At 35.9% G+C, this 25,034-nt stretch overlaps 1 protein-coding gene across 2 annotated transcripts; it reads right to left on the bottom strand.

Annotated features, from left to right (window-relative positions):
* Positions 1–1,507: 1,507 nt before the first annotated feature.
* PDLIM3 (PDZ and LIM domain 3) lies at positions 1,508–24,681 on the bottom strand. Of its 2 annotated transcripts, none has more exons than XM_086611783.1 (8): positions 24,589–24,681; positions 18,485–18,636; positions 16,880–16,964; positions 10,789–10,976; positions 6,661–6,924; positions 3,881–4,008; positions 2,533–2,644; positions 1,508–1,697 (listed from the first exon to the last, which is right to left on the bottom strand). In XM_086611783.1, exons 1-8 carry the CDS (start codon positions 24,679–24,681, stop codon positions 1,508–1,510), a joined length of 1,212 nt encoding a protein of 403 aa, XP_086467909.1. The 2 variants fall into 2 exon arrangements, with proteins under 2 accessions (XP_086467909.1, XP_086467910.1); XM_086611784.1 differs by lacking the exon at positions 10,789–10,976 and adding an exon at positions 10,267–10,334.
* Positions 24,682–25,034: the final 353 nt, after the last annotated feature.

The raw sequence follows: 25,034 nt of genomic DNA, 5'->3' as shown, positions 1-25,034 counted from the left end.
GATATGAAGACATAAATCATAAATGCTGTTAACAAACACATTTTTAAAACATTTAAATTCTGAAATAATACTTTAAGACATTTTGAAAAGTCTTTGATTATGTGGACATTGTATTTCAAGCTTTAGGACTCATCTGATTTTTTTACAATAAATTTTAAGTGTGTACAGCTTCTTATTCTGATTCAATATCCATCTTACATTTTAAGCTTCTTATATTGTAGAATGGGAAAAACATACAAGATTGTTGGCCACTGAGTTGTTAATTTCATCTAGTCTTGTAGACTTGATATAAAACTTTGTAGATTTTTCTACTTTAAAGTGGGTTTATAATAACCCAATAAATCATTTATAAATTGTGCTGATATTTTTTGAAAATGCTAAGGTTTGTTTTTTCAGTCAGGTGTGTATATGTAGCTGGCAGCTACCTGAAAGCAATGTAGCCCTTAAAAAGTTTCAGAAATTGATTTAAAAACTGTATTCTTTCAGCCTTTTATTAGGACTTCACCAGGGTTTTTATAAAAATCTTTCCTTTGCATATTTTAATTAACATTTATTTTTAAAGTTGTCCAAGTTTTAATTTATCATCAATAAAGATATTATGATGATATTTCCCCATTGTTTCTATTATGGAGATTGAAAGATGGAGATGCAGAAAACCAGTACCATTTTCTGCAGAAAGGTTTCTAAATTTACTTTCATTCTCAATTTGCAGTGAGTTCCAATTAGAGTGTGTTGGGTTTTTTTCCAAAAAACAGTGTATGTGTGTGCATGCCTCAGAACAATTTTCTGTTAAGTGATATGAAAGCTGATTTCATTGCAAATCATTAAAAAAAAGTAGAACTTCTGTTTTGCTTCTTATTAAACAGTCTTTATTATACTACCCATTTTACTGTATGACTTGATATTTATTCCTTTTCATGGTTGCTGCATCAGAAAATTAAGTCAATATAACCTCAAATCCAAAGCAAAGTAAGCAAAATCTATTTTTGGCATACGTTAATGATAGTTGAATACTAGGTGGTGGAAGCAGCTATGAACAACTGCTTGTTTTGTACTATCCATACAAAATAGCTTCTTTTCTAATGATCTGTCAAGTTTCTACATTTTTTAGGGACCAGCCTGCAACACTTTGGCTTAGGTGTTTGCATAAATACTTAATTTATGTTAAAAGTAATGTCTTGATTACAGTGCTTATGTATATGCTGTAGCAATCATGTAATACCTCTGGTGTTTTGTTTTTTTTTTTTTTTTATTCCAGTACAGATGTTTTAGTTTATACTTCATTGTGTTATATTGGTAACTTCAAAGATAATATTTTAGCAGAATTTTACTGGTATAATATGCTACTGCTGGCTAATAGGGACTTCCACCTCCCTCAGAATCCCTCAAGAAAAGGTTTAAAAGCTGCTACTTCGGAGTCAGGCAAGAAGTCCTGGCTCTTGTACTGCAGTTCTAAGCTGTTAATGGCTTTTTGTGTGCATGCATGTATTTGTGTGTTAACGGAAGACTAGCATTTTGGGTAGACGGTAACTGTTTCGTATCCCTCTGGAGGCCTCATGCGAGCTCGTGCATGAGCTTCACAGTAGAGTTGGCCTTCCACAAAGAAGTAGCCTTTTTGTTTCAGGTTGAGATTGCAGTCAGAGCACACAAAACATTCTGGGTGCCGGTATTTATCACGTGCCTTCACCACTGTTCCTCTATATGGAAACAATGAAAAGAAGAAAACAATTAATTCATATGAATTTAAAGTGAGAAGAAACTACAGTATGATACAAAGTAAGTTCTAGGTATTTATCTTAAGGCTTTTAGGTTGTTCGTCTGGTGGTTTTGCCAACTGCTACATAATTTAAGGTTGGAAGCTGGGTTTGAGTAAGTGACATAAAATGCTGTAGAACTGATCACATAGTTCAATAGCTCAATGAAAAACTATAGAGTTTGAAGAAACATATTAGTTTGGTTACAACACAGAAAGTACAGACTAACCTTTCAAAATGGTGACAAAATGAGTTTAAAACCCACATTTATTTTCCTCAGTGACTGTGTTCCCTGAGCTCATCATTATCTGTGTTCTTTGCTGAAGTTAGTGATGTCATTCAGATAGATATCTGGTAGTTTTAAAGTAGGCCCACAGAGCTTTCTGGATACTCCCACCGGGTTGGGAGAAGGATGCTTTACACTACCAAGAAACTTTTGAGAATTCACACCCTGAGACAATGCAGCACAAGTAACTGCTGGTTTCAGTATGTGTTTGTTAATCATTGACTTGCAAAAGGTCCTGAGAAATCTTAATTAAAGCCTTGATGATATATTGTCAAAACTGAAATAATCAGTATCGAAAGTGTCTAAGGTACAGGTTAATAATTTGGGATTTAGAACAATATATTTTTATATCTCCGTTCTCAAGAACCATTTTGCTACTAGTGCAGACAGAGACCAAGACCATCACTTGGAAAGCATTCCTGTAGTCTGTGGTAGTGTTTGAGGACATGTACTTGAACTAGAGATTTCTAAAACTGAAAAGAAACAACTTACAGAATCCCATTCCCACACTTGTCACACAGTGGCACTTTCTGGGCACCAGGCATGGCAGTAGGTATCTTTGTTACAGGTGCTTTCACACTTCTTGTACCCACAGGGCGTCCATCTGAGAATCAAAACAATTCTGTCATGTACAGGCTAGTGTAAAAACATCTGGTGCAGCTAAATAATTTTCCTGTAAATACACTTCTGGATGTATTTACACGCTTTCACTTATATCAACAAACAGTGAAGTTTCTCTATAGAAGTTTAGTGGGCCAGATTCTACCTCACTGGAAGCAGGAAAAATATTGTGTAACTGTAGCCAAAAAAGAAAATACAAAAGTGATTATTTATATGGTGCTCTCTGTCTCATACACATAATCTAATTTTCTGAGAGTAGGTTTTGGCTATAGCAGGAACGGGAGAAGGATTTGGCTTTAACACAGCAACATAACAGAGTCAATAGCTATTGTTAGAAGGTTTCTCATTTATATAACTAACCATACAACAAATTCAGAAAGATTAGTAACAAAATCATAGCAAAATTCAAGAAAATGCCAAGCAAAATCCCACAATGATATATACAGAAAATTAGATGTATTTATCCCTTCTCTGGTGATTATCGAGATACAAAAATTAAAATTTTAAATATTTACCTTATAGGTTAATTTTAGTTGCATTTTATTCTTTACGCTTACTGTAAACATAACAAACTTGGAGCCTTAAGGGATGTTATTTTCAAAACTTCTTTATTTGAAGGAAATATGACTGAAAATTTTATTGTCCTCTTTTTTTATTTTTATATTATTTTTATATTATATTATTATATTTATTATTATATTTATATTTATTAAAATATATATTTATATTATATTATATTATAATATATTGTATTTGTTAAAATAATTATATTTTTATTTATTATTTTTTATTTATTATTTTTTATTTATTATTTTTATTTAAATAAAGAGAAGATGGATAAAACTTATTTTAGGAGTTGGTTTAAATTTCTCTTTTCCTGAATGTGGAAGAGAGCGTTTTCTTTCTTGGTGTCATGAGTATATGCAGCTTGTCCCAAAAGTTCTCTCGTGTTAAAACTTGTTTAAGTCAACTTGGTACATTAAGATCTTAATATGGGAGAAGATATTCTGAAAAATGTGATTAACACCCCCATTTTATTCACACAGGAGATCTTTAGCTATAAAGGCAAGGGGAAAAAACGTGAGGAGGCTGGTGTGCTAAGATTTGGGCTTTCAGAAATTCTTATAGCTCTGAGCTCTCATATTTTCTTTTCAGATTCCCCCTTCCCACAAACATTTAAATATGCTTTGAACAGATAAAATATGTCATTATTAACCACCTTCCTCGGAGACTAAATTCTGGAGCACCTTAAAGGAGCCAGACTGGCGCGGTTGACTGGGCTCCTCCTGGTTGCCATGCAGCATCCTGTACACGTCAGACTGAGGCACTGAGTTGGGAGAGGGGTCACTGTATCACAGGGAGAAAGAGCAGATAAAGCGATTTAACAAACGTAACTTTAAAGCAGTAGCTCTACCAGGCACACAATATGATTCAGGAAACAAACATAAAGACCATATGTGTCTACAACTACTGAAAGACTCTTTCTTCCACTTAGCATTGCTTTGTATAGCCTCCTCTTGATCTAAAAACTGCTGAAAAAAAAGTCCTGTGCAATTGTTACAAAAATAAATCTACAAACTCATGAAAGTGTTTCCATAATTACTGTTCTGGCTCTAATGGCATTTGGAAATAGGCCGATACTTGTGTTTAACCTCAACGCACTTGCATTCCTGTAATCAGCTGCTGTATTACCAGGAGCTCTTTGGTACGGTGTCCACATGTTCCATTTTCACAGCAGCTGGCTTCATGGATATTGGTTAAAAATCAAGCTCATATCTTTACATAAGGTCAGCCAAAACCTAAGCAAACAAATCTTTTGGGAGAGTATCATGACGTGAAGGTGTTCTTCCTTTTCTAAGTTGGCTAAATCACTGGTGAATATAGTGATTATTTGGCTAAGAAAATTGTTACTTATTTAACTCATGGAGATGACAAAAGAGAGTGAAGTAGGTACTGCAGAGTAGGAAGCATTGTAAGGTGAACACTGATGAATGGAAATTCTGTTTCTTAATTTAATTAGGATGGAACATGGCTTATTTTTTGTAATGCAAATTTTATGATAAAAATATAAAGTAAATTATTGTCCAAAACAACAGTTGATGGTTGAATTTCCAGTGACATATAAGCTGAAGATTTTACCAAGATTATTTCATGGTATTTTAAACTGTGCTGAATGTTTTGAATTGATCATGATAACTAACATCCTATGTAGTTCTGAGAAAGAGCAGATGACTATGTGCACTGTCAGGAATTAGGCTGAATGTGTGGCATCTATAAATTTCAAACTGCTACTGGGACTAATTAGAAAGGTCCAAATTTACTTCAAGGAAGTCCGTTATCTCACTGATATATACATAAATGTCGGGTTTAAATTTCCTGTTACAACTGGCCTCCTGGTGTCTGTTAAACTTTAGGTAAGTTTCCACTGGAAATAAGCAACCAATTCCATGAGAATTTGGACTGGGTTTTGCTTTATATGGTTTGGTTTGTTTCCCAAGGTAGCATCTAAGCTGCCAAATGGCACAATAAGAGCAGTGGCAGTTGGACAGTGACCCCTGTTGCTTATGTTAACTGTTTGCGTCTTCATAAATTGACAGATTTCTCTGGGCCGTCCTTAAGCTGGTGAACAAACTATGGCTTTCTCGTCACAAGATTTTAATGAATAGAAGGAGCTTAGTTTTTATACTTCTCACCAATCCTTGATTCTCTCCTCTTTACTGAAATACGTCTAAACATCAAACAAGTGCTAATACAATAACATACAGAATGCAAAAAACGAGGCACAAAGTTGTGAGACAACATTTCTAAATGCATACATAGTGAAAACCAATCCCACAACAAAAGAGACATTTCAAACCTGTGTAGAGAGTCATTTCTCAAACTGCCACAGGCATTTGTGAAATCTGATTACTTGGGGCTTAATCCATGATTTGAGAATAAAGAAAAAGCAGATTTTTCTTTCATTGTCTCTAATTGTTGTGATTGAGGATAAATATTCATGCAATAGAGTAATTTCACTCTGCAAAGACTTCATGAACTATAGTTTTCTTTTCATTAGGTAGGATGAACTTAAATACTTCCATATAAATGTGATTTTTATGGTTAGTAACAGCCCAATTCTGCAAGGTGCTGAAGAAGGCTTATTGGTGCCCATGATTATTGATTATTTAAAATATTAGTAATTACCTTTAGTTTACACCATACATATTATGAATTATTAACTTAAGTACTGTTGTAAAACAGAACAATAAGTTACTATTATGCAAATGTAAAGATAAAGCAACGTGAACGATGAATTGTCGCTCGAAAAAAATGAATAGTGCTTTAAAACTTTTAATTGTTCCATCGTCATTGTTGTCGAGATACATAAGGTTCCTACCTGACTTTTAGTCATTGCAATGGATGAAATTCATAAGTCAGAGGTGGATTAGTAGGCCTACAAAGTCAATTCTGGCTCTTTTTGGATAAGAGCTAGTTGTACTGAATGAGTTGTCCTGAATGGGAGTTAAATATCTAGAACACTATAAACATCTACAAGATTTCCTAAGCTTCGTAATTTGAAGTTCAACAGTTGAAATAAATTTGGTTAATAATATTGTTTTATTAATTATTAGTAAGTTATCAAATGGTTATTAAATAAAGAATTATGATAACAATAATAAACAGTTTTGAATTTTGGAGGTACTCAGAATCTTGATTTGGAGTGATCAGTCAGCTAATAGTCCAGGTAGTATCATCAGTTTTTATTTATTAGCCACGAATATAAGATTATTTTCTATGAAATATTTATTTGTAAATTCTGAAAGACTCCTTTAATGCTTTGGGTTAAAAATCATAAATTACTAATATTTTAATGAAAATACTGAGTGGCTTTAAATTGCTTCTTTCTAACCCTTTTACCCATTATCATAGAAACAGTGTGATGTCATTAAAGCTCATGAATTTTTGTATATTCGGAATTTGTATATTCATAAATATTAAAGATACTGCTCTAGTTACCTCATTATGGGTGTTTCCCCCAGAGCTGTAGAAACTTGGCCTTGCAGTGTTTCCATGATATTGTCATCTGAGTACAACTGCATAGGTGTGTTAAACTGAGCGTGTACAATCTTGACACCGGGAAGCTCCATTTCCAAGGGAATGTTAGGGGCCATCTTAGACACTGCTTTCAGCTCGGTAGGGCAGATAGAGCTAACCGTGCTGATTGAAGAGGGGGTACTGCGTCCACTGCTGCAGTCAATCCCTGAAGGAGTGCTGCATCCACTGTGTTAATAGCCAGATTACGGAAGAGTGTGCGGTGCATATCAGATTATAGAGAATAAAGACAAAAGGACAGGAGTACAGTGATGTTAACAGAGCTGAAAAGCGTAAATAGAACAGATACAGAAAAGCAAAAGTAAAGAAAGTAGAGAAAAGCAAAAGTATGTGTATTCATTGAAAAGTTTTTTCCTGTAAAAATTACCAATGCAAGTTATAAAGTGGTCCTTAAAATTCTGGCATGCATTTTCTTTAAAGATAGTAAAAATTTTTTGATGGATTGAATAATTCAGAACATAGTATTACTTTACATTTTTAATGCTAGATTTTGTTGAAGATTGATTAAGCTTCTCTAAAATTCTTTGTTCTAGGTGATGAGTTCTTAATGTCTACAAAAGGGTCGCATACAAAGCTTATGTGAGTTGTCCGTGTCAGTGACGGAATAAACACCTGCAGGACAGGAATCCTAGACACAATATTCCGGTCCTGTACCTCACAAACATCTCAGCCCACAGTTGATAAGACTACTATAAAGTAGTGTAAAATAATGAACGTGACATTTCCTAGATGTCCTTAAATTCTCCAGTAGGATATTTATTAATATTTTAAAATTAGTTTAATGATATATTTCATTTTTTAATATTTGTTGAACATTTCAAAGAAGAAAAGATACTAAAACAGCCAGGCATACTTTTGCATTTCTAAATTACAGTGTATACAGTAGAATGTATAGTGGTCCTTCACAAGAACAAGGGACATGTACTCAGAGGCTTACTTTTACTGCTTTTGAAGTAGATTTTACATATAATCTATATATAATAAAAAAGATGTACAGGTTTTTAGAAATAATTATGTTGCTTGGTGTTACTGAAGTAAAGTTACTGTGCAGCAGTTTGGCACCTCTGAAAAAAAAATTAGTAAAATAATGTGAACATTAAGACTTTTTCAGTGTCACTATTTTGAACATTTCAGTCTTTTCTCCATGGCACCTCAGAGGATTTCTTTGTTATGGGATATTTCTTTGCTGTTGCTGTGTAACAGCACATAATCCAGGCTTTCCACAGTCATTGGTTACCGTTTATGTGATATTCAGAGCTATGAGATGATAAATTTTTGACCTCTTTCCTCCAACCTGCAAATCAGGGTTGCGGTTAGTTCATTCCAAGCCTAATGCTTCCATGTAAACCTGTTCCCAGTTTGATAGTACAGTACTCTGCCCAGTAGCTAGTCTTGGGTGGAGACCACCCAAAATTCTCCTTTTGATTTAGAGGGGAATTTGTGTAGGACCACTTTTTCAAAAACGTAAAGGAAAATATATACTCTACTATCAAAGACATATCAAAAGAAAGCTAATTCCAGAAATGGTAGGCAAGCCTTAAAGCAAAAGTACAGTTCTGCATCATCATCTAGCGTCAGCCAGCCAAAAACTTCACACGGGGGCAACTTACATATTTACAGTCTTTTCTTTTAGAAGAATCAAGATCACCTTTAGGTCCTGCAGTAGAATCAGTTTTGTCAGTGCTGATAGTGTTAGTAAATGGAAAGTAGCAGGAAAAGACTAGGAAAAGCACAACTCTTTCTATGGGCAGCCAAAGTAATGTTAAACCAGAATAAATTATAAGTAAAGTATAAATGAAATATAATGATATATTAAATATAATTTCCATTTAGTTTTTGCCAGAGTAAGGTCCAAAATTGTGGCTAGTGTCTAATCTGTTAGCTCAGATCCACAGTCCAGAATCAGCTCTTCTTTCAGTCAAAGTCCTATTTAGCCTCAGCTGTCCCTCCTAAAGGAATATTTACAGTCAAGGTGGCGGTTTGGCTTTTGCTGTGTTTAGTAGTGGATATATATTGGCCCAAACGATGAAAAAGTAGCAGACAGGCAGTGTGACAACCAAGGTTTTGTAGACGTACCACCCTGTGTCAGAGTTTCTGCAGCTTGGAAACACGGACTTCTCTAGTGCTAGAACACCTGTCTGACCTTGCCCAACTAAAGTTCTGGAACTTGTTGCATCACTGTCAGGTTAATCTTTGCAGCTTTTTTCCCCCATCTGACATGCTGGAAAATGGCTATTCAATATTTTCAAGGAATATATTGTGTAATTGAGGTCTGCGAATTAGGAGATTAGGCTCTTGTTACACTCATTTGAATCTCCATAAGTCTGATTAGGTACCCACAAATGGTACCCGGTGCTCCAAGAGTCAGTGTACGTGCAATGTGTAAGTGCTGCCCGTGGTTAAAGGCCATGCGTGTTGGCTAAGGGTTCTTTTGTCATTTATTCTGCATCAGCATCAGACTGCAGGGAGAGACGGGCACCTTGACTCCACTGTGGCGGTGTTCTGCTTTGATAGTTCTTGTTCCCAGAAGGATGGGACTCTACCTGTGTTCTACAGTCTCCTCTTTATCCCACAGGTGGTTGAAAAATTTAACACATCTCAGAAAACTGATAATCCAGATGAGATTGTCCTTTGTACACAGGAATCAATTATCATCCCGTTTTTCTGGTCTAGTTTGTCAGACTTGAATTAATATAACTGAAATGCAAGCATTTTAAACTTTTAGAATGAAATGCAGAAGACTAAGTCCACAGGTTAAAACCGCTGCTGCTAGAAAGGATAAAGGGCAGCATCACAATATATTGCATCACTCAGGTGCTTTTGAGCTTCCTTGCATTTTTGGCCACAGAGTTTGCATTGTATTTTCCCCTCTGTGTTTATTAATGTAAATAATAGTAAGCAAGGCATTTCATCCTCAGTTACGATAGAGGAATATTTCACTAAAATGATGGATGTAAATATGTAAGCTTTTCTGCATTTTAGAACTTTACATGTCTGTGGCATCAGATAGTTCTCCTGTTTTAGCTCTGCATTAGGTTGCCTTCTGAATAGAGGTCTGCTGAAAAGCAAACTTAAAATCTCTGAATGGCCTAGATGATAACTTACATAACTAGCTATCCTTTATTTAGCAATTTAACAAATCACATGTATTTGCATTTGGAAAGAAGAATTTCAGAGTGCCGTAAATTTAGAAGTATAAAATGTCTGGTGCTACACTGCAGACTGAATCTGGTTCATGAATACAGTTGCTTCAGACTCCTCTCAGTAAACTGAGATGGGAGCATGGACCTGCTTTCTTTTGGAAATAGAAATTTGAATTTCAAGCCTGATCTCTGCAAGTCAACCATTTCAGGTTTGGTTTGTTTTTTTTTTTTAATTTCAGTGTTAGGCTATATACTACTATAAGTACATTTCAAATGCATCAGTATGCTTTATTAATGTGAATGGTGAGTATCCATTAAAAAATAACACCATGCATCCAAATCCAGCACAGCACTCAGAGTTTATAACCTGCTTCGGCCTGAGACTATGAAAGGTTTGGGCCGAATATTATGCTTGTGTTCAAAGTAGTTCATATCCTGTAAAGAAAAGAGGGTTAAAATAACTTATTTTGGCCTCCAAATGCTTATTTCTAGTTAAAAAGTAGCTAACAAAGTTTTAAAATTGTAACCATGAAGTAATCCTGTTTAGTTTGTACATTCCTGGTGCTCAAAATAGAAAGGCTTTAATGTTCAGAAACATTCAGAGTAAAGTGCAGTTACAAGAGAGAAGGATGGTTGGTAGTGTTGCAGCCCAACATAGAGGGCAAATTTTAGCTATTGGCAGTGTCACTACTACAGGGATAAATGGGTAGTTTTCAGTGTTTGAAAAAATTTCTTCCTTTATCACCAATTTTTTTTTTTGATAATCAATAAACTCTTGATTACCATAAAAAAATAACAAACAGCAAGAGCTGGACTTTTTAATTGAAAACAGAACAGATGGTGATATACCACAAACGACCATGAGTTATAAGTAAATACCAGTACTCACTTTTGCGATGAATTAGGAATGAGACCTCTCAGTTGTCCGTGGAGCGCATCTTGAATATTGCCAGATGAATACAGCCCAATTGGAGAATTATAGGAGGAGCTCACTACCTGTCTTTTGTCATCAATATTTGCTGCTGCAACAAAAGGCTGGGCCCTTCTGTTGTGAGCTGTACCAATAGGCTTGAATTCCTGTACATGATAGGCAGACAAAATACACAAAGCTACAATGCACACCAAAGCTAGTAATGAGTAAAACTGACAACATCAGCATTGTTAATCTCTGCATTTTTTACTTTTGCGACTTTGTTATTTTTTGACTGGTGCAAGCATACTATATTTTCCCATGAATTTTCTATGTGCTACTTAAGCCATACACATTCAGAGACTACTGTTTTCCTGCCTCAGTGCAAACAGAAGGCATTCCATGTTTGAAAACACTGTGCAACTTTAAGAAGAAATGGGAGGGATGGATGTTATTGTAACCTGTTGTATTGTTCTCTAGATTTTGCACTGTTTACATTCTTCTTTTAGAAACATTTCATGTATAGATAGCTTAATTGCTTTGCTTTAGTGCTAATCTCTGGCTTCTGCATTTTTGTCACATACTGATGGAGGGACTTGCAAAAGTATGAAGATTTTATTGTAAACGTCTTGCCTAGAAAACACATAATTTTTAAGACTTTTAACTGAAGTAGTCTTGGATGTACATCAGATTGAGGACATTCTTCTGAACTTATTCCATACTTTGAAGAATACCTGTGTGCTGTATAATAATCTGAAACCATCATTAATAAGTAAAACCCAGAAATGAGTCAATTGGAAAGAATTCTGCCTAAGATTTTTTATTTCTGGGATACCATTTTGTTTATTGTTTGCCCAGATAATTTCCAGTTGTGGAATTTACAGAGATAAAATATGGGAATAAAAATCTCCAATGACCTTTCAGACAACTTACAATGTTCTTCTGTAGTGATTGGCCAGGAACGATAAAGATTGTTGGCTGTGTGAAAATTCACTTAGTGGTATTGTGCATATTTAGTACAGTCTCTTTTGAGTCCCTGCCAGCTCAGGTCTTTCCCTAATCCACAGAAATACAGACTTTGGAAAAAATAGTGTTGCCATCTGCTGAGGGTTTTATTTTTTCCCTTTTGCACTAGTGGGTGAAGAACACTTGCTGCTGTAGTCCATCATCTTATCCTGGTGCCTTGCAGCACTCTTTGGAGACAGTGCTGCAAGAGCACTTGAACTTCCATCCATACGGAATATGAAGCTCTTGTTTGTACAATCTGAATTTGTCTCTTTAGAGACTGGAATTTGCAATGTTAAGATACCACAGGTCATTAATACTTCAATTTTCACAGAAATCTTTGCCAGTTCTCTGATTTAACTTTGGCTTTGAGTGTGATTGATGTACTAGGAATACGTCTACAATACTATAGATGATTTCTGTATTTATGTTGCCATCCCGCTTTGTGGTACGACTTATAGGCTCTAAGTTCTGATACTACCGAATGAGATTTATTTCAAATTGTTGAAGCTTGTATCTCAGATACCAGACCTTTTGGCTGAATCACCGTGTACCATTTACGCTGTCTGGTAATTGCTATCACATATTTTTAATGGTAACATACCCAACATCTTCAGCTAGAAAGTTATTTAAATGCACTTGTGGTCTTTCACTTATGTCTTGCAAGATCTATAAACTAATTTCCTTGTTCTGTTAAACAAAACTCTAAACAAAGTGGGTTTTTTTAATGCAGAAATGCCGTTTTTAGATTACCTTAGCCTTTAGGAATGCTAGAAAAATTTCCAGTCAGAACAAATACAACCTATTACTTAAAACCAAAATGGATATTTGAATACTAAAATCCACAGAATAAATGAAGATAATAAGAGCTGGTTAGATAAGCACAGACACATTTTTGACATTTGTAGATTTTTATTCCTTGCTCAGAGCAGTATTTTCTTTCTCAGACAATATCAAGCCCCTGTTCAAAGTTTTGGTGAACAGTTTATAAAAATTATGAAAACCTGAATGTGAATTGGCCCTTTGATTTGATTTAAAACAACAGTTTCAGAAATATATTTAGGAAAAGTCCTAAAGAGAAGTCATGGATATATAGAATGTGCAACCAGAAAATGCAAACAGTAAAAAGCAGTTTTATTAAATGAAAATGTTTAGCAGCATTGCACTGTAAGAGGCTACTGAAAGCAGCAATCAGATAAATGAGCACAAAGATTTTACTTGCAATTCCTTGTTTCTATCTGATAGAACTGGGTTGCAATTAACAAAATGTATTAGTAAATGGAAATAATCGACTAGTGTTTAAGATCATGTCTATGTAATGAAAGATATTAATGTCCAAGTATTTAAAATTGATTTAAGTCTATGTATGATACAAAACGAACAAAAACAACCATGAACATTGTAATTTCATCCCCTTTCTTTTATTTCTTGTTGACAAATGAACAGCACAGAAGACGTGGCACCATAATAGCATGTTTACAATGTAACAGTTGTGAAACAAATATTTGCAGTTAGTTAGACTTAAATTCTGTTTTCTTTTCAACTCATCTATTCGTATGAAATGTCAGTGACAGAACATATAGCAGCAAAAATAGTCCAGCTCTTGTGTTTATTGGATCTCATTGAATCTGTGAAAAGTCCTCCTTTAGTTCAAAAGCTAAATGAGAACAGAGGCTGTTGAAATTCCTGATCAGGAATATTCAAGAATTACAGTATTTATTTTGTAATTTTTTTCAGCTGACTGATGTCCTTTTTGCAGGGCTAACTACATTTTGCATTGATATTATTGGAAATAGACGGAATGTAGCCCCCAAACTCTGTAGAAATGCATCCAACATGGACCATATTACGGCACTCCCTGGGAATAATTCCTATGACAGTACACAGACATTTACATTTTGGAGGTATGGTATGTCTAAAACCTTTATCTCTGAATGCTGTTATGGAAGAGGGGGTAGGTCCTCAAAACTAGACTAGCACAAATATATTATTTCAAAACTTGATTACAAGTGCTAATAGACTATAAACTTACTTTTTACAGTAGTGGGTGGGTGGGTTTTTTCAGTTTTCGTATTTATCTACGTGTATAGTATATTTATATCTCCCAGGAATGTAAATGTCTTTCATGGCCAAAAGCGTAGTCACACTGAACAAAATGTTTGAAGCCAAAGTTAGAAGCAAAAAAAAAAAGCCCGAATAAAAACAATTCAAGAAATTGTGGTAATGGAAACAAATTCATTTTAGATGAGGTTAAAGGGATTGTAACTGAGAAAAAATGTAGAGGCAGTAGTATTGTTTTATCTTGATGATGCAGCAGAAAGGATTTAAAAAATAATTTCATAAGATACAGTTTGCCATTTAGATGGTTTTATTTTGTCTTCCTAATTATATTCTTTGAGAACATTGTGTCCTAAATTGCTTTTATACAGAATACGGTGTGATTGTATTAATAATACTTCAAGTAGTCAGTTATTTCCTATCGTTTATCCATCTGTAGGCTACTCCAGACTAATGCAATTAGGTGGCTGTTTTTTATGTGGGAATGTGTAGCTTTCAAGAGTGGCTCTCAGTGAGCCACTTACTGCTGTCATTTACTAGAATTGTTGCCTCAGTTTCCATCTCAGAGGAAAATATAGTGAGAGCTTTCATTGTGCTGTGACAATTGCCTATATCAATCTCCAAATGACTCTTTGGGGATACTAAGCCAAATGTAAAAATTTGCTATGGTGTAAAAGTTCCTTGTTCCATAGCTGCAAGTAGGCAAAGTATTTAGTTGTTTAACAGCTTTCACATAACCATCTCCAAGCATTTGTGGAATAATTTTCATTCATTGAAGGTAACGTAAGCATTCTTTGGCCAAATATTTGACCAAATTGCTGAACAATTTAATATATGTTTTATTTTCATTTGTAATTATCTTTTATTAGCTTGCAAATAGAAATGAGATACTTACTAAGAAGATTGTGTAAGTTTTCATCTATTATTGTGATTTAGTTGGCTTATATTGTATTTTAAATTATCGACTTCCCTTTGTGAAACTTTCCCAGTGAACTTTAAAATGTGTCTGAGTAAAAAAAATCTGACTATGTTTGTAACATCTATGACCTTTTGAGTAATTTTGATTATTATGTAAGTGGAGGAAATGCTTTTTATAGAACTCAGTGATTTTCCATTTCTGCACACCAGTGTGTACAATACTTTTGAATAAAAGGGTTTTACATGTGAAGTAATATTATACTGCTTTTGAATTTTTCTCCATTTTTCTGGTCTTCAATGCCTTTATTTATTGTTGGACTTCAGCAAACTCTAATATGACCTAAATAGCACAGATTATAGTTGTGCAATAACTGTCAATAACTGTCAATAGCAAACATTAACTGTTTGTGTCATCTGAGGTTAAAGAAACTTTGGTGTTGTAAAGTTTTCACTACTGGTGTACACACTGCTAGGTCTTGTGTCTTGTGACTAAATATGCAGTAAATTTTTATTTAAAATTTCAGTAATTGTAGAAAAAAAAGGCTGTATTTTTTCTTCAGGGAGATCAGAGTGATGGATGTTCTTGGATGGAAGAGTTTGATCTAAAATGTAAGTCATCCCTAGAATAGTTTAGTGTATTTGTTTATAGCATTGTTACTTCTCTGGGGCCTACTATTTATTAAATCTACTCAGTACTCCTGATTTTCCTGGGAAAAGAGAGATATATTAAAATGAAGAGGCTGGCTGTTTAATCTAGGAGAAACAGTTTTTCTGATTACCCAATGGAGACTGCTTTTCAATAGTCTGCCAAAGGGCACTTAGTGAAATCTTGTGATTTATTTTTAAGTAACTATCCTTTTTAGGAATGCAGCTTTTATGCAAAGGGGTTCCTTCCCTGTCATACATGCCTACATGGTTTTCTCTATAGCTTTTTTAGTGAATTTGTTCCATTGCTATTTACTTTATGTGTATCCCAGCTATTCCACAAAAATGCGCATTTAAAATAGTTTCGTTTCTTCACTATACTATCTCCTACTGCTGAAGAGGCTATGCTATTTCTGATGAAGTTTGTTGTATCACTTAATGCAAGTTTTTAGATTGAAAGAGAGAGAACTGGAACACTGGAATGCCATATTCATGTTTGGGAGTGTCTCCGTGAAAACAGAATTGCTGGAGGTATTTACTGCATAGGATTTATTGAAATGGAATCTGCACTTATTATTTTCTAGGATAGCACGGAATAAATTCTTTGACATATTTGCTTTGATCCTCGCCTTCCAGGATCAGCAGAACGCTCTTCCCTCCCTGCTCTTGAGAGAACAACAAGTGTTCATGTAGGTTAAAGAGGAATGACAAAGGAATAAAGCTCTAGTTGTAGACAGTAGCTAGCTAATTAACTATTAACAATACAGAGACTTCGGCTCATAGCTGTGCAGAAGGGACCGGGTGTGAGTTTGAAGAGAGGGGAGGATTTCAATTGATCGGATTTGTTTCGGTCATACACAAGCGTCAAGACTTTGCTGGTCAGAAGTAGTGAATGGTTTGCTTGCTGATCAGTACATGGGTTTAGCACAAATTTGTGACCTTCGGTTCTGTGGTGTAGTATAAAAATGTATGGAAGCAAAGAGACCCAGCATTAATGGATCTCTCTATTTAACTGACTATTACATCAAAGTTACTTTTGTGATCTGATGAGTGCATTGCTTTTGTACTTGACATTTATTCCTGAATGAAGAACTTCCTCGTATCATGAAGAATCTCTAAAAGAGTTAAAGCAACTTAAACTCTATCAGAATAAAAGGAGATTTTTTTTCTGTAATAAAACTTCGGTGATATGTACCATTTTAAAGAAAAATGAGAATGTGTTGTAACTTGTTAATGTTCTGTTTCAGTTATAGCTGAAAAATCAAAAATATCCAGCCAGATAAAACGATGTTCATACATCTCATAATTGTCATGGCTCATATTAGCTTAAACTGGCAGATAATGAATGAAGTGCTATTCAAATAATTTTAATGACCACAAGGGAGATCGTTTAGAGTGTAAAAAGGCAAATGGAAATGGTTAGATAACTTTTAACAATTTGTACCTGTGGTTCAGCTTCCAAATTTATCTTGAAAGGATGTGCTTTGCCATCTTCTGAAACCTGTGGGGACCATAATTTAGTTCCTGCCCTACGAAGAAAGGAAGATAGACTTTAATTAACTTGAATTCTGATAGATTTGTGTACATTCCTGTAAAATATAACGCAGCTTGAAAATTTCCAATTTGTTTTATATTTTTTTAATGTTTTGACATAAAAATACTGCAATGATATATAGTGTACTACATGTAAACAAAATATAAAAAGTGTACTTACTTTTTAAAAAATTACCTCCGATACTGTGAACAGTGGGAAATAATTTATTAGTAGTTACCAAATGCAAAGGGAAAGGGAAATTAGTGCCTTTCTCACCTGAGCTGACCAAATATTTTATGGTTTTGTTTTTTCAACAGTTGATAGAATGAGTATTGGGTCCTCAGAATATTTTGCATAAACAAGTGAATATATTAGTAATAATCCTAAACAAGAACAACCTCGATTTCTTTTTTTATGACTAGAATATCTATGCAAAGCCTGCTTTTCAGCATAGGAGGATTGCAATCTAGGTATGCAAAGCATACGTGCAATTGTAAATAGAAGTTGCACAGGTGACTCTTTCGGTCACTTAGGCAGAGATAGCAAACACGGAAATATCAATTACAATTCTGTTTTCATTGACAAAGTGAGACTTGGCAGCTAATTTTAAAATAGTGTAATATTAATGTTAAATATTAATCTAGTACTGTTTTGTGTTTTTTTTTTTTTTTTTTAAAAAAAACCACAAATAACCAACACCCTAGCTTCTGTATTTGAAGAGAAATATCGTGGTCAAGTGTAACTAAAGTGCTGTGCCTCCTTGAGGGCCTCAGGTCAATCAGAGTTGTCTGACTCTTGGAGGCAGCTGAAGGAGTGCACTAGGTGGTTCTCATTAAAGGCTGAGTAAGTTGGGAGATGGGAAAGTGCAGGTTGTTTCTCTTGCTGACTTTAATTGAGAGAAACGAACACAAAAAGTTTCTGGACTCCGGCAGGTAAGAAAGAGTGTTTTTAGTTTAGTTTAGTTTTGGTTTTAATATTGCTTTGAGAATCCTGTATTTGGTTTAATACATTGTGACCAAAGAAGTTGGCTTTAAACCCCCTCCTTTGTTACTCCTTATGAAAGCCTGACGTGATGTTGCTTTCCTTAACCGGGAGGATTGTCTGTGATTGGGAGGCAATGGCAAACACCTGTGGCTGAGGGAGTGTTAGAGCAGAGCAGTAAACGAACAAGTGGCAGCCAGCTGAGGGTTTTGTTGTTTCGCAAAAATATGAAGAACTGTTTGTTTACTGACAGCAAACATAGGGCTTGTGGAGTCAGGAGAGGCTGGTATGGTTCACAGCTTAATGAATGTGGTGAGAAGCCTGAAGGAAGCTGTTCTTGTGCCCATGAAAGCATGTTCTGGCGAGTCTTGCCTGATCTGGAGTTGCTGAGGTAGGTCTGGGTGCTTGTGATTTTAAAGGTTTTGTAAGATTCTTAAAACTATTTAAAATAGTTATATTATATAATAGTTGTACTGTATAATCAGTTGGTTGAGTAGTATCTTCTTTCAGAAGTAAGCAGACATGTACACATACCTCTCTATTTTCAAAGCAAGCTGATGTGCAGCTGCTTTAATTCTCTCCTGGGCATCGTTATGTGTCATGTTCTCTGTGCTTAGTCCATCAATAGCTACAATAACATCCCCAGGGCACAGGTTGGCAGCTGAAGCCTTGCTTCCAGGTGTAATCTGAAAAAGCAAAATTTAACTGCTTAAGTACCATGTATACCTGAAAATTATTAGAGAAAATAAACTTCACCATGCTTTCCTATTTCCTGTGCAGTTAAGGAGGGAGGGAGTGGGCCTGTAAACAACCATATGACTGCTTACAAAGAGTGAGTTCCTAATACTGCCAGACCCTCTGTAGTTCTATTGTCAGATCACCATATAAATACTTTATTCATCGTAACTTCAAATTAGATGGAAATTCTCTTCACACTTTTGCATTAAATAGTTTCCGCTCTGACTTCTGTAGTTACTGTAATTTGTCTTTCAATCTTCTCTCTCAACTGCTATTGTGTAATTTGCTTAAAAAAAAACAGTCAAGTTTTGCCCTTACGACTCCAGGCAATAACAGAAGAGTAGAACCGTTAATTGTGCTGCTGCTTAATGTTCGTGTGCATGATGTCCCCTTGACTGGGTAATACAGAAAGCCGCTTGTGATCTTACCACATTTAAGGACAAGTACAGCAGTTAGTGTGTTTTCTGCTAGCCTGGCTTCTCATGTTGTATTGCTAAGTAATCAGAAATATGCTAATGATACTGAAATGACATTTTTATCTTTACTCACGTCTAATCCAGACCCTGAACTCCTTAAAGTGCTTAGCTTTAAGTCCATTGCATTTGATTAACAGTGGTCCTGTTATCCTTCAAGGTGATCTATATAGTGCAATTCGTACCTCACGGAAATGTGCCACTGTCAGCGACGTTCATAGAAATAGCCCTAAGTTTATCTTTCTATGCTTGTTTTATTTTGGTCTCATTGATAATCTTCTACATCATGGTTAAAATAATTGAAATGCAACATAATTCTGCTTTAAAATAACTATTATAGAGAGACCATGACCCTAGACATTACTAAAACTTGTTCTAGAATTTTAGGTTTTTATTTGCAAACAGGTGACTTCTCATACCACCCTACCATTTGCACAGGTCTTTGGTCACTGAATGGGATTTAGGTCCCGTAGGTGTGTATTGCCGTTTTAGGTGATCTTTGATAACCAAGACAGCAATGTGAAATTGATGGATGTAGCACATAAGCTTCTGGAATTCAGCTCTTCTGGATCAGCAGAACAAAGGGGACAGCTTGATTCATCTAAAATAACACTAGCTGCTTATTTTAAAGTAAACTAATCCCAGTGTGAAGGACAAAAATGTCAATATAGTCTTACTTACAAGAGCAATTCTCCCGTCTGTGCCATGTATGAAGTAAAAAACATCTACTGGAGAGAATTTTTCTCACCAGGGGTTCTGCTACAGCCAAAGCCAGTGCTATCTCTATTATTAAAAGTAATTGTTATTTCCAGAGGACTGGAAAACATGCTATTAAGATGTTCTTCAATTCTGGTATTTTCCAGCAGAGGAAGAGAATGAACTGCCCAATATACCTCCACAATGTTCTGAACCCCAGCTATGGTGAACCTGGCAGACTAGTTGACTCTGAAGGCGACAGTACTGTCTATTTGGCTAGAAATAGATGATAGACAGTACTGTCACCTTCAAATAGAAATATTATTTTTAATATGTATTGCATTGTATAAGTATTGAAACAATGGGAAAATTAGCCAGAGTCATTCTCTCCTCTTTCCTGCTGTCCGTCTCTGTTAGATGGGTCTGAATGCTTGAAGTTTGTCTTGTGGGCTTTTTTCTGCATTCCAGCAAGTAAACATTTTTGATTTCACTGTGACAAACTGCAATGCATGTGCTATTATCAAGTCAGGCAAACTTTCTGAACGAGTACTTGTGACCAGCTGGAGGCTTTTACCCTGTCACCCTCCTAAAGAACAGAATCATGTATTGTATGCCTAACAAAGCGTTGAGGTGCCCAAATAATCTGTTTGAGTATGAACTGAGGAAGCTGCACATAAATTCTAAGTCTGAAGTTTCCAAAATTGTCTATCTCTCAGTCTTTAACAGCTGTAAGTGTAAATGAACTACACTGAGACCAATTATGTTATTGTAATGAGACAGGAGTAGATATGATCGCGCTTCTCCCTTTAATCTGGATGGTTAGAGTGTTGTGGACGTGTGTGGAATGACAAACTTCAACAGAATTCCCAGCATTCAAGTGTGACTCTTGATGCTCTAACACACAAAATGGGCAAACCCAGCCATTCTTGGTTCCATCTCAAGAGCACGTTTGCTTGAATAAGCCTTATATAGGTTACTCGGTAGATGATGCTTTTTACATGTCACAACGAATCATCTGCTGTAGCTGTGGCATAGTGCAGCAACATACTGAGGTAATGATCCTGCCTTATAAAGTAGCATATCTGTGTAGCATGGTATGTTTCCCTGAAGCAGTGCTGCTAGTAGGACCTAACCTACTCTGTGTTGCTGGTAATAATGCACAATCCCGTGGAGTTTCTTAGCGTATTGTCACCAGCTGCAGTGTTTCTGCCCATGGCAGAGGAGTTGGAACTAGATCTTTAAGGTCCCTTCCAACCCAAACCATTTTATGATACCACTATATGGTTGAATGAGGTTACCATCATTTGGTGGGAGCAAGAAGGGAAACGGCCAGGTGTCCGTATTTCCTATTCCTTGGCTGGATTGATTATTGCCAGGCTTCTGGGACATGTCTGTTGCGCTTTAACGCCTCAATGAGGGTGCTGAGCTCTACGTGCCCAGGCCTTCTGGGGTGCAGAACTGCCTGCCCTCGTATAATCCTTTCCCTCATCTGCTTTTCCTGGGAGATCTGCTGCTAGGATAGGGTAGGAGGAATATGGCTAAGTGCCAGCTCTTCTCTCTTCTCAGTAGTTGAGGGGGGAAATCTTGAGTGTTGCTTATGAGGAAGGGGAGCAGACAAAAGTACTGCAGCCTACATTTTATAGAGAGAGACACCAGGTTGTGCATTGCAGGATTACACCATATCTTGGATAGAATAGTGATATTATGGGTACCTCAACAATGTAAGTGATACTGTTTCTTAAGGAACTTATTAGTGACACATTAAATGTGTATTGTGAACACTTAGAATCGTATTACAACTGTGGTGTTTGTTGCTTGCTCACCCTGGCTTCATGAGGTAGATTCTACTGATGCTTTGGGAACATTTTTGCCTTGCTCTTCAGGACATGTCTGTATGGCATACCACTTGTACCCTAGGTATCTCGGATTTGGATAGATACAAGGATGTATTGTATTTATTGTGTTGAGCATTCTGACGTTGTCAGAAACTAGGTAACTATTTAACTACCTTAGGGGCAACGTCTCCTATGAAATTTTGAAGAAAACCTCTCTGCATCTGTCAATGGACTTCAGAAGCTCATCATGGCACACCTTCCTAAATATTTCAGGCTCTGTTTTCTGAAGGAAGTTAGGAATGTCTGCAGACAGAGTGGCTAAATATAAAATTGAGTTTGTATAAATACTTGCATTGTGATCTGTAAAGATTTATATTAAAATAGGACTTAAATCTAGAGTTGATAATATTTCACCATTCCCTCTAACCTCTACAAGTTTTAATTGTTCCTGTAGCACTTAATTCAATGTGACTTAGTTTCTAGGATTGCATTCCTCCTAAATGCTTAACCCAAAATGTTATCTTCTCTTCAGAATAAACTGAAATTATTCTGTTTCATTATGACTAGGGTTTTGATCTGTTTCATTGATGTGATGTTTATGTAAAGTTCCAAGGATTTGAAAAATGTTTTCATTGCTTCTAGTTAATTTGTTGTGTCTGACCCTAATAGAATCTAAATGTGTCTATTTTTAGTTCCCTTCTGTTCTTCCCACTCTCTCAGTGATCATGATCTGTGGTTTTTGCATTTGCTTGAAACAATCAAAGCAACAGAACAAATCACAGATGTTTTTTTGCGATGACATCTGTTCTTTAGACAGGTGGATGATCAGCTCTTATGTTGTTTGTCTCGCCTGACAAGTCCTGGTAGAAGCTTTCCCTTGTTGAACAAGGACTGCAGCCAACCAAACTTAACACCTGTTCAATTATCTTATTAAAAATGTGTTTTAAAATAATTTATATTTATTGTTTTAATGGTTAACAATTTTTTTCTTTTTTGTCAGGGCAGTTAAGCCAAATGTGAACAGACTGCTGGGTGATAATTTTCACGAAAGGAACACCTAGGCGCCAAAAAGCAAGGCATGTGGATCTTGCAAAGTATCCACTACTTCTTAAGGGGCTCTGTGTGAATACTTATTAAGGGACCCTTCTAAACATATGCTGCAGCAACAAAAATATTAATTTTAAACAAATCTACTATCAATATTCTTGAACTTGAGCGAAGCAAACTTAAATGTGTAATTTTTCTCTGTATATATTTTATTTCATCGTTCTATTTGAAATGTGATTTTGAGCATTTCTCTAACATGTTAGAAACTGCTAGCTTATGTCTTGTGAGGCATTTGGTAGATATCAGTCAATTGCAAAATAATGTATTCTTTAGAAAGTTACATTTATAGTAACATCCTGTGTTATTGCAGTTTTAAACTTCATTGCACTTAATCTAAACACAAAGAAAATACAAACCAGACACGGCTAAAATATTTTTCATTAGAGATAATGGAAACTCTTTTTCTTTTGGAGACCCATAAAAGGTAATGAAGGCCCCGAAACATCCAGAGATTTTTTTTCCTTTTTATTCAATGTTTTTGTCTCCTATTTCTCCAAAGACTTTGCTATGTCCTATGAATATTTTCTATGATGTTACACACAGTCAAATAATAGCATTCTGGTTTACTTCTGATTAAAATAAATAAAATATTTTATGCTTATATAAATCTGGAATAAGTGATTAAATGAAATTAGTTTTTACTAGTATAATATGTGAAAGGTTGCTCCTTAAACTTTCTACAGAATATTGTTTAGAAGCATATTTACTGCAAGGCATCACCATTGGTATCCGTCCTTCAAGTCTCTTGACGTTTATTTAATACCAGGCATAGTGTATATATTGAGTCATAGTGCAGGGCTTTTTTTTTTTTAAAAAAAAAAAAGAACAAGGAGCATTGGTGATTTGGAGGCTCATGGAACACACACTCGGTGTGTCTGAGGTTCTGAAAAGCAGCAAAAATATGAGGAGAACTAATTCGAGTCTGACGTTCATTGAACACAATTTTCAAAATATACAAACTATCAAAATACATATCCTGTCTTTTGAGCTGTCTGTGCCTGTGGATGCAGGGCAGCTGATAGTGTTGCACATGCTCCATTCATCGCATAACTGATTTCTTAAATAAATTGCAATTAATAGCTCAAAATCTATGAAAAAATGAAGGCTTGGATTCCTTGCCCTTTGTTAGCGGGGTGAGGTAAATCATCTGTTTCTAAATATGGCAGAAAATGCCAAAGAACTATCTCCTTCGTGTTGAGGACTGGATAATTTTCTAATACTTCACTGATTTAACATTCCTGAAAGTGAAAACCTTTACACATGTAAAAGCAGGTGCTGTTGCCTTTGCTGGCAATGATCAGAACTTGAGTTACTTAAATGAGAGTCAGATTAATCTTGTAAAGTTGGCACGGAGTTTACAGAGCACAAACTTCCAGACGTGAGGAGCTGCCGCCAAGCAGCCTTCTCCCCCAGCGATCACAGAGGCCAGTCATCAAAATGATAAAAGCGGGGTCTGGCCTTTAGTAGACTCACAACTAAATGTTCTCATCTGAATGCCTGGGGAAGTCATGCCAGAGTTTTTCTGCTGCCAAGGCACTTCAGTTCAATTTTTGAGGCATAAGTAGAAATGCAGTTAAAGTCTCTTAGAGCAATGAAGCAGTCCCAGAATCGTGTCACACACAAGTTGTGAGCACTGTTAGCATTCAGCTGGCTCTCCTCGGAACTAGCAGCTACTTGCTAATCTACTCACAGCTTCGTCTGCATCTCTGAGCTCCAGAAAGGTAAAAGGTAAAAATCTGCAACAACTAATAAGTGTAATAAATAGAAAGAAAACGGAAAGAGTACATACCCTGGTTATGATTAAGGGTTGGTTAAAATCTATTCCTCCCGAGAGCCTGAATCCCCAGGGTGCCGGTCCTTGGAGAATAACGTTTTGTGGCATTCTGAACAGGACTTTTCTTGGTTCCTGTTCCTTTTCCCTTGGCTGTGGGTGAGGAGCTGAGGTGTCGGAGGAAGGGTGCTGTCAGCGGAGCACCTACTGGGCAGGGCAGCGGACCCTGTGTACCTCTTGGGAAGTTTTACTCGTCCCACAGCTGCGGGCTCTGTGCTTTATCCCTGCTCTTTGGGTGACGTCAGCCAGTCCCTCGGCTTCTCCACCCACAGAGGGGAGTATCAAACGTGGACAAATAAAGCCTGAATGCTGGAAAGTTTACAACAAATACATCAGCTTTATCTGCTGCTTCAGCGTCCCCTCAGCCCGACAATCAGTAAACTTCAGGATGCAGCGTCCTCCTG

This window comes from Tauraco erythrolophus, chromosome 5 (assembly GCF_009769465.1).
Source record: "Tauraco erythrolophus isolate bTauEry1 chromosome 5, bTauEry1.pri, whole genome shotgun sequence".
Classification (NCBI taxonomy): Eukaryota; Metazoa; Chordata; class Aves; order Musophagiformes; family Musophagidae; genus Tauraco; species Tauraco erythrolophus.
This window is presented reverse-complemented; position numbering and strand designations above follow the sequence as displayed.

Excerpts from the sequence above, each read along its gene's own strand:
- PDLIM3 (XM_086611783.1), bottom strand. The coding sequence starts at position 24,681 with ATGCCACAAAACGTTATTCTCCAAGGACCGGCACCCTGGGGATTCAGG. Across the intron at positions 16,965-18,484 it reads CTTGCTTTGAAAATAGAGAG|GGCAGGAACTAAATTATGGT; the intron begins GTATGTGTACAT and ends CTTTCTTCGTAG. Across the intron at positions 4,009-6,660 it reads GGGGAAACACCCATAATGAG|TGACCCCTCTCCCAACTCAG; the intron begins GTAACTAGAGCA and ends CCTGTGATACAG.